General features: G+C 32.3%; 1 protein-coding gene across 1 annotated transcript; it reads right to left on the bottom strand.

Moving 5' to 3' along the window:
• Positions 1 to 3,632: 3,632 nt before the first annotated feature.
• Positions 3,633 to 7,533, bottom strand: LOC142321976 (uncharacterized). The gene is made up of 3 exons (XM_075360542.1): positions 7,381 to 7,533; positions 5,925 to 6,047; positions 3,633 to 3,962 (listed from the first exon to the last, which is right to left on the bottom strand). The coding sequence occupies exons 2-3, from the start codon at positions 6,039 to 6,041 to the stop codon at positions 3,729 to 3,731; spliced, it is 351 nt and encodes a 116-aa protein (XP_075216657.1). The 5' UTR covers positions 6,042 to 6,047; positions 7,381 to 7,533; the 3' UTR covers positions 3,633 to 3,728.
• Positions 7,534 to 15,979: the final 8,446 nt, after the last annotated feature.

Below are 15,979 nucleotides of genomic sequence, written 5' to 3'. Positions count from 1 at the left end.
TCATCATGTGAAAATATCACATGTGTATCATATGAAAATGCTTATCTGACCAAGATTCAAACCCAGAATAAGGGACAGAGGAACTATTACTCCACCACAGAATATAGTAATAGTGTATTACTACTATTACAACATGAATATTTTGTTTTTGTTTAAATTTATGCAATTTTCAGTTTATTAAAAATCAAATTCAATGAAATAAGAAAAACCTTAGTACAGTTTAAAAGTGTATTTTGCACAATAGTTGTTATTTATTGAAATATTGTGATAGTCTGGAGTAAAATAATGATTAACGGATGATTTATAAGAGAATAACCATACACATGCAGTAAAAGTGAGTAACACTCACTTATGTTACTTCCATGTGTGATAAATGCCAGGTAGTGCAGTTTTTCTAATCCATGACAAAGTTTACATGGTTACATATTATCTGTGTGTTTATTGATATTTACTTAGAACTATGAAAAGAATGTTGAAATCAAATGCATGTGAATTGCATATGCATAGTGCTATTGTTTATATGTAATTAACATTTGATATATATACAAATTAATTTTTTGTACGTTTTTACTATAATTAAATTTACTTCTAGATACAATTATTTGATGTTTCAAAATTATCTGCCAACATTACCAAGCTATTATAAACATTCACTAACATGTTATTCCATTCTCTTTTTTATTACTTATCATTAGATTACACCTATTAGTCATCTTCACTTAAGTTCATACACCAGCATATTAGAGTTGTCCTTTCATTTTGAATACCTTCCCACCTTATTTTAAAGTAACCTTATTTTTATAATAAAAATTTTATTATGAACATTTATTCAGGTAGGAACAAATTAATGGTTTTTTCTAATACCACAAAAACCAAATATAAAATTACAGTATAAAATACTTTTCAGAATAAAGTATCAATGAACAGGGTAACTGTTAGTTATATCAAAAGTTATTTTGATCAGTACTAAATAAAACTAGAAAATTTACTTTATTCAAAGTAAATTTTCTTTGGTATATGCACCAAAATCAGTACAGAAGACTGCATTCAAAATTTTAATGAAGCTTTAAAAATTCATTCATTATTTTCAGTTAATAATACAACAATAATAAGTGAAGTAAATTTTCACCATATACTGCATGTATAAAAAAAAAATTGGATGTAGACACAACTGAGTTCCTTGCATTCCTACTACATACACATTTTTTTGCTACATTTCATTTGAAAATGACAACTGTACAATTGCACTGTGGTGGACACCACATTGCATCACATTTTTTTATGATCTTTGAATCACCTTTTTTTTATTATATAATTATGTATAGTTTCATTTCACACTGATTGTTTATGAAGTAGTTATATTTATACCATAATGAAAGTTTATTATGAACTTAATAAAGTTCATAATTGTGTTTCAGACAATTTTAAACATAGCACAAGAAAAACTGAATTATCTGAAAATTAAATTATGCTTGTTAGAATGTGTGGAAAAATTATATTTTACAAATACTCGATGTATACATTATTCATCCTAAAAGGACATTTATAGGATTCATACCATTTGATTAACACAAACATGCAGGAAAAAGACCAGGTACTAAATTTTAATAAAACTTTATTAAAGTAAAAATAAATTAATTTTACATTATAAATTACATTACATTACATTTTTAGCCTATCATGTTTAGACTGTTACCGCCCCAGTGTCTTTAGTAGAAAGAAATAAAATCCACTTTTGCACCATTCCTTCCTTGCCATAAATTGTAACTGTATTTGCCTCAGAGAAAGAAGAAAGTACCCAATTTTATCTGTAGAGAAGAAAATTGGCGTAACTAAAATACTAAATAGCATGTTAACTAGCTTTGAAGTTGTAAAGTTTCCAATAACAGAAAACAAGTACAGACTTTATACATTAATAAAATTATTTAAAATAGCAAAATTTATTTAAACATGTCAAAATATACGATGTAATATAACATGTAATAAATATACGTTTATTTATTTTACAGTTTGTTATATGTTGAATTAATATCTCAGCTATTTTATGAAACTTATCACTGTATCCAGTATGAACGATAATCATCCAAGATTGGATTAATATAAGTTTAAACTTATACCATAAACTATGATCAAATTTTATTAGAAACGTACAAGAGGGAAATTCGTGTAGAAGGCTTTATTTCTTAAATCTCTCTCTCTCTCTATCTCTCCCCGTTTTCCTCTCCCTCTCCAGCATTAAGGTGGTTACTTCAGAGGATGAAGAGGATGATGTGTATGAATGTAAAAGAAGTGTATACAGTCTTCAGACAATTGGAAACCCAACCACCGAAGAACAGTATCCACAATCTAGTATTCAAATCCATATAAAGTAACTTGCCTTACTAGAATCTGATTCTTTAGAACTACTTCGAAATCAAGTGATTTGTAATGGCGAGTTCACCACTAGATCAACTTGGTGGGTGTTATTTCTTTACTTCATACTAATCAAACTGTATTATTGTGGGTGAATGTGAATGCATGTGCAGTGGTTGCATTGATGTATGGGCAAACTGGAGTAATTTTTATATATTTGTGATTTATGAATATATATATATATATATATATATATATATCATGCCTTAATGACAATATATGAAAATTAATTTTAAGTATACAAGAATATATGAAAATAAATTAAGAATCCCACTCTGCCTCATTTTATCCTCTCTTATTTTAAATTATTACAGGCATATTTTACATGCCTTAATTCTTATCACATTCTGTTCATGCACAACAATGGGTGAAGTATATAAAATCAAAATATATACAAAAAATAAAAAATTAGGGTTCTAGGGAAAACCATCCTTACCGAAGTTTTGTTACTGGGAATTTCTCACTACATGTATACATTTCTGTTTTTACCTTTTCATAACAACTTTTCAAATGAAAGTGTAGTTTTACTTTCATAGTAATACCAGGCTTATATATAACATTGACTCAAATTTCCAAAACTGCTTGATAAATTTAACCGGTAACAGGATTTTCATCCTGTTGCAACATTTTTTCTGATCTTAATCATGAGGGATTTGCAGGATTCTACAGATGAATGCCCTTCTTGATGATTATGTACAAATGTTAATTGAATGTTGAATTGAATGAAATTAATTAACTAATATTTTAAAGCCCAATCGACGTTTGTCGATTTGTCTTTGCGCCATATTTTTATAATTTAATCGGAAAACAAGCGCAGTGAACACTTCTAATAAAATGTTTCGCTGCTATTTGTTTGTGTAATAAATGGAATGTGGTTGGATTTTTTCCATCTTTCAATCACTGCAATGTTTAAGCATTGCAATGAAAAAAAAATCAAATTAAATATTTTTTTAACAGCATTATCTGCTAACAATGAACAAACATGATACTGTTAGTTTTTTTTACCTATAAGCGTCTTTTTTTAAACTATATTAAAAATTCCTTTCTTTTTCCAAGCAGATGTATGCCAAACAGACTTCTAAACGTTACTAAACCTAATCACATGAAATGGAAATAAAATGTTTAATAAAATTTTATCCAATAATAACACTTGGATATGTGATATCTTAATATCAAATAATATAAAATAATAATATCAAATAAATAAGAAATAGTCTGAGTAAAAATCTTTACAAAAATAAATTATTTTAATTTACAAATATGTACAAAAAATTCTTTACAAAATAAATAAATAAACAAAGTGCATAAATTTATATTTAGCCTTTGAAAGGAATTGACAACACAACTCCGCCTCCTCTGTCGTGTTTAGGTCCTTGGTTGTTACCCCAATTTTTTTGGTAGAAAGCGTTAGCATCTACTTTTGCACCATTCTTTCCTTGCCATAAATTGTAATTGTAATCGCCTCTTAAAGAACTACCTTGACCGGGAGTATGTCCCCCTTGTAGGACGACACTTCCTTTCTCATCCGGCGATCTCCTTTCTCTGATAACCTGTCACAAAAAAAAAACTTTTTAAATGCATAAGGATACATATGTTGTATAAAATTTCTCAAATATTTCTTATAAAAATTATTAAAAAATAAATATTTTTACTTGTAAAGTAGCTTAACACTAATCCCCTATTGATATTAAACATGTTAAAATTTATAAATATAAATTGAAATAGTACAATTAAATAGTACAACTCAATTCAATTGTAATTGAATTGAATAGCACAATTTTTAAATATTATAAAACTTTAATGCGTTAATAGTATTTAAGATATGTTATGGGAATTAAAACACAACTTGTCAAAACAGTTTTATGAGCACCATTACAAAATTTTACCAAATTAGAATTAGGCGTTCGGTTTTGCTTTTCTCTTTGTGTTTTCAATTCAATATTCTCATCTTTGTACGATGTTTGATTTTGATCATATTTTGAAAATAGATTTGTTTAGCTATTTTTCGTAAAGCATCACTCGGGTTGTTTGCCTCGGTGAATGAAACGATTGTAATTCTTATCTGGTATCTAATTAGAAAATATAATAATTCAATGTTGCTCACTAATTTGAATATGAAAACAGTATAGAGCAGGGGTCGAAAAGCGAAACCGCGGGTGCCATGTCGCCCTCGATGAAATTTTTATACGCCATCACTATATTACACATCCACTAAGCCCAATAACAGTATTAGCATCCCGCATATATAAGACAATATAATTCCGCAAGCCCACTGTCAGCAAATAGCAGTCAAGATCTTAGATTGACATAGTTGCTACTTAGCACGTAGGAAAATTCTCGCTTCTGATAAATTTAGTGTATGTTACCGTATTCTGAATGTTATTATTATTGACTGTATTTTATTATTTACATATTATTACTAACCATATCACGCAAGATAGTCCCGCTTTTGCCTATCAAATACATATCGTACTGGTTAAACGGATTTTAAAAATAACCTATCATGAATAATTGTAAAAGGAAAAGAATTTATTACTTTAATGTTGACTGGGAAGAGAAATTTTTTTTGTATTAACGTTAAAGGCAAATATATCTGCTTATTGTATTATAATAATAATAATAATAATGTGGGCCCCCAATAAATTTTGAATTTATTTTAAGCCCTTACTGCCAAAAAGGTTACCGACCTCTGGTATAGAGTATATTTTCAAATTTTACTCCAGGTTACATAATTAATTTTAATCTTAATTAATTTAATCTTTATTTTTGGAGATTGTTGCCCTAAGCAAAATTGCTGAAAGACTGAAATGTTTTCCGTACTTCAGTCAGTTTATTGACTGAAATGGAATTCAGTCAATAAATTGCATTTACAATGAATATCTGTCAATAAATTTCTTTCTTTATTATAGCTTGTTATTATAACCGTGTTTTAAGTTTTGTTTGATGGAAATTTAGATCAAGTAAGAATCTCATTTAGAATTCTAAATACGTCTACTGCCAATATGCTGTTATTTATAGTCATAATGAAAAGACACGAAGCGATAGATTTAAACGTATTACAATTATCTGATTTCGGTAAGAAAGTAGTTTGTTGAAAGTTACATATGTGTGTGTGTGAATGTGTGCGCGTGTGCACATTTGACACAACTGTAATGTTAATATAATATTATGTAATTTTAGTTATAATAAAATATATTACATTTATAAATTATATTAAATCACATATCTTTATATAAGTAGGGTAATATGATTATATTATTGTTTTATTTGAATATATTATATATATATATATATATATATATATATATATATATATAATATTGATATAATATATATATATATATATATATTCACACTTGAAATATGAAAAATTTACCGCACAAATATACATAAATTTCAAAGAATACTTAATTTTGTTAATTTTAAAATAATTCGGTCAGTACTTAGTTTAAAAATTTAGTTATTCAGTTAATTTTTAATTGTTTAATCTATTTGTAAAAGTTTGATCTTACCGTTTCGAATGTGGCTTCAGTTTCAAAAGGAAGCTGTTCTTCGTATAATGGTGTAGCTGTAGAAAGCGTTGAAATGATGCATACTAATAATGCTGCAGTAAATATTACCAGATTCATCTTAACCTTGATTAAAATAAAATAACACTTTTATTAACAAAATTGTTTAGTGCACACTTTATAAACTGGGTAAAAAAAATTATTACATTTGATGTTTTAAAGAAATAACTTTATTCATTATCACATTAACTTGACATTAATTTTATGCCGGTTATTATATTAACTATCAATGCAAAACAGTTGGTCTCAAAAAAATTTTCTTCCAGAAGTATTGGAATTTGTTGTGGGTCATTAAATATCTCTCATAATATGCCTTTACGAAGTGAAAAAGGCAGTAAAAATCTTTTGTTAATAATTCTAATATATTAGATTTATGGATAGTGTATATTTATATTACATAAAAATATACACTATCCACAAAATAATTTTAAGCTTTAAATTTTGAAAGTATTATGTACTTTAGAATTATAAACAAATTTTATAAACATGAGCCATAAATTACGGTAAAATATAATAAAACAATTTCCTATTCGTTTAATATTGTATTGAATAAGCAATATAATTAATAAAATTTAAACCTATGAAACATTAAATCTTACTATCAATGATTAATAACATTTACATAAAACAAGGTACATATGAACAATTAACAAACAGAAAGATGTATTCCAATTTCATTGGAGAGAAACGAATGAAATTTCAACGCTTGATTTGTAACGAAAATATATTACCGCATCTTATTCTTCGATCGTATTGCACATCTCCACAATAAGCTGTTAGTCCAATTACAGTTTGACAATTAGTATTGTATTAAATCAAGACGATTTATTAACAGTATAATACTGTTAATTGAATTCCACCGACGAAATTATAATTCGCAATATAAACAATAGAATTTATAGTAAAAGTCTTTAATTAAATTTTTAATTAATTTCAAATAATTTGAGACTATATTTATTATATCAGAATTTATTTACTTCTGATTAAATATGTTGAAGAAAAAATAAAAACTATATTAAATATGCTGAGTAAAATGTATCACTTATTAATCATTTTAAAATTGATCTATTCATGTTTTCTACTGTGCATTGAGAAAAATAAAATTATCTTTCTACTTTTACAATGCTGGCCTTGCCTAATATTACAATTAAACTTAAGATTTTAATAATTTTAACGGTAAACTAAATAATTTCTTTCGACATTTTGTTTTACACCTTTAATTATTATTATTTATTTTTTCTTATTAATAATAATTAGAGGCACATTTACTAAATAATGAATTAATTAAATAACAAAGTTTTATTCAGCGCAAAACTATATCAAAATTCTGTTTTATGTTTAGATTAATAATTTAAAAAAAAATTATTATATAATAAAAAATTGTATTGCTTGTACTTACAGAAAAATTTATAAATTATTCAAAGAATAAAATAGTACTGCTTCAACCGAAGTATAAGTGAGCAATGATAGAAATACCTTCATCGCAGATCATTAATATACTTAACTAGAAACACAGTGATTCCCCGTTCTGAACCCACCGTAGAATACCAATCTCCATCACTTATGCAGCCTTATTTACATGATTCCTCTAAACCGGTATATTCATGATAACTAACAACTTATATTTCTATCTCATTCAGAATACCAAGTATCAAAATAATTACAGAGAGAGAAAAAATATGATTTAGAAGAAAGTGCTGTACTTTTATCTTACCTTTTCATTACACAGTTTAGCAACAAAACAATGTTCGTCTCAGTACGTATAACGAGTTCCATGAAATTCGTTATTCCCCCTGTCTTTGTATATATTTAATGAATGTACCATTATAGTAGTAGGGAGTATAATAAAGTATATTAATATAATATATTAATTACATTATGATTAGATTAATAAAAGTAATCATTTTAATTACTATTGAAAAATTATATAAATGTATGATTTCATACTCGATCTCTTTTTCGATACCCTAATAAGCAGATAAAGCAGTCTTGTTATTTTCAAAATTTTAATGCCGAACAATCAGGAAGTTACATTCACCATACGTGAAAAATGTTTATTTTTAATTAATAATGAAATTATAAATTGAAATAATTGTGTTAATAATGAAATTATACTTTTAATAATGAAACAGATACGTGTTTCATTATTAATAATAATGAAATAGGTAATGCAAGTACATGTGTGGTACTTGCATTACCACACATGCAAGTATTTTTCCTTCTATAAACTATTCTCTCTATATAAAACCGATTTTTGATGAAAAATTTCTGAATAATATTGATAAAGTAATTTCTTTTACTGATATATATGAATGATTTTTTTCTATACCCGTAAACATTTAAAAAAAAATACAACAGTCAAAGATTCAGTCGAAGATTCAGGAAAAAAGAAAGAGAAATGTATATGTTTTAAGATTCCCATTTTTTTGTGTTTAAAGTATTTTAATATGCTATACTTCTTATCTTAATATTCATATATAATAATAATATCCCCTGTAGGAATCCATCGACTTGTCTCTTTTTTTGTTTTTTTTTTTTGTTCACTACTCTTATGCGCGCTTTTTATCATCTACTTACGATTTTGTTTAATATCAAATTATCTTTATTAAATGTACTGCTTTATTATTACAACGTTAATAATATTGTCTTCTTTATTTATAAAGAATAATACTAATAATTATTAAGGTATCGTTTATCATAAAGCTAAAGACAAATTATATAAAATAAATAAATATATAAATTCCCTTCCCTAGTTCAACACACACGTTTATTTTGTCCCTGTTTTGGACCAATCGGACATACCCTAGATATCCTGCACCCTCAATTAATTGTCTATCTCACGTATACAGATCTTTGATTAATCCGTTACACTTCCTTTTAGAAGGAAATTATCTAATCCTGGATATCCGACCTTTTTGTTAGATTCTGCCACAAATTTCTGTTTTCTCCAGTTTATCTCAAACCCCAGTTTGTTTCTTAACTACCGATTTTATCAAATCAGCCTAGCGTTTAAAAATTTCCTGTAACATCACATTTAAAAATAATTTAGTATTCTTTTTTCTTATTTTTCTGTTGTAAAAGTTCTTAAGTGTAAGTTTTATATTTTAGTCTTCGTTTAAATTCCATTGTCATAACTCGTACATCGCATAAAAATATTTAAAAAAGAAATTAATATCTTATAAATATGAGTCAAATATCATCTTCGATGTAAAAGTGTTCCTTGCACGTACCGGTCTGCTTGTTATATCATCTTCATTTGGTTTATAATTTGCTGATTTGCTATTTAAAAAAAATAAATTCGGCAAATCTTGATATCGCTGATTATTTACTTTGACTCATTCCTACTTTCTGCCAAAATTACAATATAATCAGCGATATAATACATATATGTTTTTTATTATTTACAATATTTTTTAAATTATCTAATATGACGATAAATTTAATATTAAGTTTTCTGAAATGTTTTGTATCTTAAAGTTTACACATAATCTTGGCAATATAATCACAAAAAATAGAGACTTATCATCCAGCCTTAGAAAACCTTCAATTAAATGTAACATCCTATGTGCTGAGTAATAAAAAAATAATTTTTCGTGTTCTAACGTCAAATTAAGTTTTTATTCTTATATCTTTAAAAATCATGCATTAAAAGTGAATTTACAGCACTGAGTTATTACAAGAATTTACATAACTAATGTTTCTAACTGTAATATAATATTTAATTTCCTGACTTGCTGTTTTTAATCATTTTTAATTTATATTGTAACCAAATCATATATTGCGTAATTAATTGTTATGTACAATTTCAGAATAAAAAAATGATTAAAGTAAATAAAAACTGCCACAATAATCATGAATAGAATATAAATGTAGCAATACCCCTGAACAGAGTAGATAAAGAGAATACGTACAGTGAAACCTCGATTATCCATGTGCAGCGTAATTGGTCATAACTTGAACTATGTCGACACCACTCAGCTGAATGCGAAATACGTAACCAAATTTTCGAAATTTGGTTTAAGAAGAATCTGTTCCATCATAAGGGGTTTATTGTTATCATCTAATGTTTCCAGTCTTTGTCAGCCAAATGACCAGTGATAAAAGCATCTCTGAACAACGTAAACCGTTTTAATCGAATTAAAAGATTTATTTAAGAAGACACCAATCTTATTAAACTTTGATAGTCAATTACTATCAAAGAAAGAACGATTTTATGCTACATAAAGCAAGAAAAAATAAAGCAAACAGGGTTTGTTCGTGTATAACGTAGGTTATCAAGCGACGATGCTGATAACAGCGATGATTTTGAAAGTTTTGGAAAAAAGGAGACTTGAAGTGTGATCAGTTTTAATACATTCTGATATTGCAGCATTTGATAGTGGTAACAATTACAATATAATGGAAACGAATGAAAAATAACAAAATGGATCGTACATATCATATTTTCTCTAACGATCATATTTTAGAGAAATTAAGTGGGAGATGGAAGATGAAGAGGATTTTATAAATAGGGAAAGAGGAGCGTTTCTCGTAGTATTTCATTAGAATGGATACAACTGTAATAACGTATTTTGGGCGGCACACAAATACATTTTACACAGCCATTATACGTGTATATATCTCAGTCGAATATTCAAGAAAAAATAAAGAGATGTATATGTTTTAAGATTCCCATTTTTTGTGTTTAAACTATTTTAATATGCTATATTTCTTATCTTAATATTCATATATAATAATAGTAATATCCCGTGTAGGGATCTATCGACTTGTCTCAACTGTAATGAACATCACACGGCGAGATCAAAAATTTGTACGAAATACAAGAAAGAAGTGGTAATACAGAAGGTAAAGACCATTCAATAGGCCTCCTTTAAACCAAAGGAGGTGATCTCTGAACTGGCACCAGCTGTAGCAAGCATGGTCGAACGTATCATCGATCACAAATTGAAGAATCGACCAATTAGAGAAATTAATCCAAAGCTGTCACAGAAAAAAAGCAGATATTTCCGCAAAAAAAATTGTGACACAACTGAGGAATGAAAGCAGGAATGAGGCAAGGAAAGCGAAAACAAAATGAAGAAAACTGAAACTAAAGTACAGATAGAAAAAATCCCCACTCAGGGAATTGAGAACCCAAAAGTAAAATTGTTGGAAAAGGAAGATTTCGAACGACCAACAATAGAGCCTTCAAAGGCACAGAGGCCTTTAGGTGAGAGGACAAGCAATTCAACCGCTCCACACGTTTTAGTGGGGAGTGCATCGAGTCTTGACTCTGATGCTTTGCTGACCGATCCATGGGAGCCGGTATCAACTGATGCTGGCAACAAGACATCCTCCGTTATTTACTTCGAAAGATCAGAAGAATCTACCTCCGAGGCCTCAGACATCTTGGAATTTGAAATCGAGGCCTTTAGGAAGATGAAAAAAGAAAAAAGATAAGATGGCCTATGGGTAAACCTAAGCGACACAAATAATAAACGAGATTTTGTTTTTCATGAGCTTATGAAGAATTTTATTCAAAGAATAGTATTTAATTTTTTATATGACATTATGTTTTTTTAACAGTTTTGACATTTCGTAGAAAATGATTAAGTGTTTTTAGTGATTTTAAGGTGTTTTGAACTGTTTTTAGTGAGATAGTTTTAAGTATTTTTAAATGGCAAGAGCTCCTTACACTCTTGTGTTTCCTTAGGGTTTTAATATCCTTTCGCAAGTCTATTTCTGGAAGATCTGTTTTGACAAGACTAGTCTTCTGATTATGTCCCTCGTATTTTTATTAGGATGGAAATGAAATAGTTTTTTTTTAAATTTTTTGTGGAAACAGCTAATGACCATAGTAGTAGATGTTTTTTAAACTTAAAAAAATTAATAATAATATAATGCCAATGCACATTATAATAATATTAATTCACTTTCAATTTATTTTCAAATATTTTATTGTTTAATTAGTACATTTTTTATGACTGCAGAACTTAATTTTTCTTATAGTTTGTTACCGCTTCTATATGACCTATAACTCACTGTAGCATTCATTTTTAATACGGAAAGGTGATGATTATAAGCCTTTGAAAATGTTCACAAAAAGAGTCAATGTATTAACCATATTTTATTAAAATTGTGCTTCATAAATTCAAATTAACCCGGATAATCGGGATTCTACTTATCTAGAGAAAAAGTTAAAAAAAATGTATGTATAAAATAAAAAAAGTTTATGAACATTTGTGCAGGTATTTTTACTTAAAAGAAAATATAAAATTCATTAGAACAGTTATTAAATGATAATAAAAGTTTATTTCATCGGTAATGAATTTTTTACGGGTTTGCGATTACTATTTTTAAAATAAAAATGAGTAAATGTAGACAGTTATAGATTTACTGAGTATGCGGAACAGTTTAAGCGTATGATCTTTCTTTGAATAGTAAATCTATTCGTATTGTCCTTTACCTTTGGATATCTATATGTTTTATAGCTATAATGTTGGCATAATATTCTGCGCCAGATCTAATCAGAACAAAAAAAGAAAAAAGTAAGCCGAGTCATCATCTTCTTCACGTATTGGGTAATACGTGAAGAATCCCGACAAATCACAAATCAAATTCCCGAAGCTGATCTCGCCAACGCTTCCTAGGTCGACCACATTTCTTCTTCCGTGAGGTATATAATTTTAGGGTAGTTCAGGTAACCTTTCACTCCGCATAATAAAAATAACAACGCATCATTACAAACTTGGTTTATTACATCCTTAGTAAAGACGATTTTTGATCTCACAATATCCCTACCGTTGAAAACCATAAGTTTATGGTTTTGGGTCTCATTTACTGCGACTATCATATTATATTATTTTGCGATTTGACCATATTTAACTGCTACCTTCTGCAAAGAGTTTTCACAGTCTGCTACTATTGCCAGGTCATCTGCAAAAAGCAGTGAGAAAACAAATCTCTCTGAATTTAGATCATGAGTATAATTCTTGATCTTGTTTATCCAAAGCCGAAGTAGATCGCCAATATATATATTAAACAGAAGCGGTGATAAGCTACATTCTTATCGTTTCGGTGTAACTACATCCTTGTCGAGCATCCCAACCCCCGAAGGGAAAGACGGAAGACACCAGCCTTATGACGATTCTGGTCGCCACACTCCCCTCCCCATTGATAACTTAACCCTGATGCTCCTTGTCGAACACCTAAATTTACTCTTAATTTACTACTATTCTTATTTCCAATCATGGTTTTTTGTGTATTGCTGTACATTTCCTACACGATCCGTATAAGCCGTCTTGGTATTCCTCTTTTTCCCAATATTTCCCATAACTTTACCCTGTTTGCTTTGTCAAAGGCTTTCTTCAAATCTACAAACAATACATGTGTTTCTCGATTGCGCTCTTGGTGCTTTTCAATGATTTGCTTTAAAGCAAAAACATTGTCGGTACATGACCTTCCTTCCTGAAGCCAGATTGCTCTTCTATCAAAGTTCTTTCAACTAATACCTTTAACCTTTGAGTTGAGTGATGGCACGGGCTAGAGCTGTAAAAAACACAGCCTATGGCGACGCCTGAACGGCAGGAAACCCTAGGGGACGGCCTCCACCCACTCGAACGCCTGCGCCTGGGGCAGATTAATCTGCACCATTCCCGGGCGGCCACGAGTGAGGCCATGAGGCTCCTCGAGGAGTACGACCTCGAGGTCCTCTTGGTCCAGGAGCCGTACGCGGTCGCGGATAGGGTGGTCGGCTTCCACGGGGTGAAAGTAATTCATTCTCGTGGGGGACGGCCGCTATCTGCGATCGTGGTGGGCTCAGACGCTCTGGGTGTGTTCTGGATGCCCCAGTGGTCTGATGAGCGATTCACCGTGGTGCGAATCACGAGGGGTACGCTCGATGTCGTACTCGTGTCGGGATACTTCCAGCTTGGATGGAGTATCGATGACTTGCTGGCAAAGTTGGGCGGGATTCTGGACAGTCTCCCGGGCACCAGAGTGTTGGTTGCCCTGGATGCTAACGCCAAGTCTACCGCCTGGGGTTCTCCACTCACAGACCCCAGAGGCGCTGGTCTCGAACAGTTCGCAGAAGCCAGGAACCTCTACCTCATTAATGATGCGGAGCAGCCACCAACTTTCTCCAGCGAACTGGGAGAGAGTTATATAGACGTCACTTTGGTGACGGGTGACTTGCTTCGAAGGGTAGGTAGTTGGACTGTCTGGCCCGAGGCCAGTGTGAGCGATCATAGGCTTATAACCTATGATATTGCTTACGGAGGCGGTCTAAGGGCACCAAATCCAGGTCGCTACAACCTAAGGGGCCTGGATCAGCGCAGGCTGAGGCGGGTATGCGATGCTGCATTGCAGGGATTGCAGTGGAGCATGGAGTCCAGGGAGGAGGTGGAATTGATGGCGGAGCTAATCGGCCGGGCCATCAAGACTGGCTGCGACGAGGTCCTACGGCGGCCTAGGCCAATGGACGGACCCGTCATAAGCAGCCAGTCCGCTGATCTGAGCGTGCCTGGAGCCGTCATGACCCCATTTTCCGGGGGGTCGTCTGTGGAAGGCAGACGGAGGCCCGGCAAGAAATGGTGGTCCTCTGACCTTAGCGTGCTGCGCGCAAGAGTGAGGTCCGCTCGGGCTAGATACCAGCGTTGCCCCCTAACGGGGATCACTGTCAACGACGTGCGCGCTGAGCGTCTGCGGACCTTCCGGCGTGCCCGTAATAAATATGTTCACGCCATCAAGGAAGCCAAACTCAAGTTTTGGAAGGACTCCATGCGGGAATTGCAACGCGATCCCTGGCAGCTCGCAAAGTCTTGTTACAAGCCAAAGCCATTGCACGTGTTGTCCAGTGTTCGATGCGGGTTAGGTGGTCGTGACCACACTTTAACATCCGTGGCGACCTACCGGGCGTTCCTGGATACTCTGTTTCCAGATGCTCCGGAGGGTGAAGCGGAAATCGGCGTCAGGGCGGGTGAAACACCATTCCCTGGCGTTCGGACCGTGGAACCCGATGATATAGACCGAGTGGTTTCTCGAATGGCATTAAAGAAGGCACCGGGGATTGACCAACTTGACCCGGATATTTTCCATCACTTATTGCCTGTCATAAGGGAGCCTCTCGGCAGGCTGTTCACGGGATGCCTAAGCTGGGGCTGCTTTCCGGGTTGCTGGAAGGTGGCTTTGGTAAGGGTGATCCTGAAACCTGGAAAGGATCCTGGTGAGGTCGGCAGTTATCAACCCATCAGCCTCTTGCCGGTTTTCGGCAAGTTGCTGGAAAGGCTGGTTGTGGAACGGCTCGAGGAAAGCATCGATATGAGCCGTATTCTAAATCGAGGCCAATACGGCTTCATGAAAGGGGTTGGCACCGAGGATTGCATCCTAAATGCTCTTGCCGAGGTGGAAAGCGCCGACTGCAAATATGTTTTGGCTATTTTTATTGATATAGAGGCAGCATTTCCTTCCTTGTGTTGGAGTTCTGTCCTCTATGCTTTGGAACGCCGCAATGTTCCCGAAGCCACACAGGCCGTGGTAAGAGACTATTTGTCTAACCGAACGGCTCTGTTTAAAGATGCGCACCTAGTTGTGGAAAAATCCGTCACCAGGGGAAGCCCGCAGGGTTCCGTTCTCGGTCCCCTGCTGTGGAACCTGGTGTTTGACGGATTTCTGGGATTGACTTTCCCAGAAGGAGTCACGGCCCAGGCTTTCGCCGATGACTGTCTCCTTTTAGTTCGTGGAGATTCACGACCACAGCTAGAAAGCAGAGCGCAGGCGGCTTTGTCAACCGCCGAAGGCTGGATGGACATTCAAAATTTAAAAATTTCTGTGCCCAAAACGAAGTTTATGCTTCTAAAGGGCGCAGACAAATTATCATGCAGTCGAAACCCCCACATTAAATATAAAGGCTGTGTAATCAGCCGAGTAAGGGTTCATAAGTACCTAGGTGTTCTGTTTGATGATAAGTTGCTGTTTAGTAACCATATTAAACAAGTTGCGGCGGACGCCGTCTCTGTGAT

Source organism: Lycorma delicatula, chromosome 3, assembly GCF_047948215.1.
Source record: "Lycorma delicatula isolate Av1 chromosome 3, ASM4794821v1, whole genome shotgun sequence".
Taxonomy (NCBI): domain Eukaryota; kingdom Metazoa; phylum Arthropoda; class Insecta; order Hemiptera; family Fulgoridae; genus Lycorma; species Lycorma delicatula.
The sequence above is the reverse complement of the archived record's forward strand: the minus strand, read 5'-3'. Positions and strand labels throughout refer to the sequence as shown.

Bases quoted from the DNA above. Each gene is read 5' to 3' on its own strand.
- LOC142321976 (XM_075360542.1), bottom strand. From the start codon at position 6,041: ATGAATCTGGTAATATTTACTGCAGCATTATTAGTATGCATCATTTCA. The intron at 3,963-5,924 runs GTAAGATCAAAC...TTTTTGTGACAG, and splicing joins CTGAAGCCACATTCGAAACG to GTTATCAGAGAAAGGAGATC.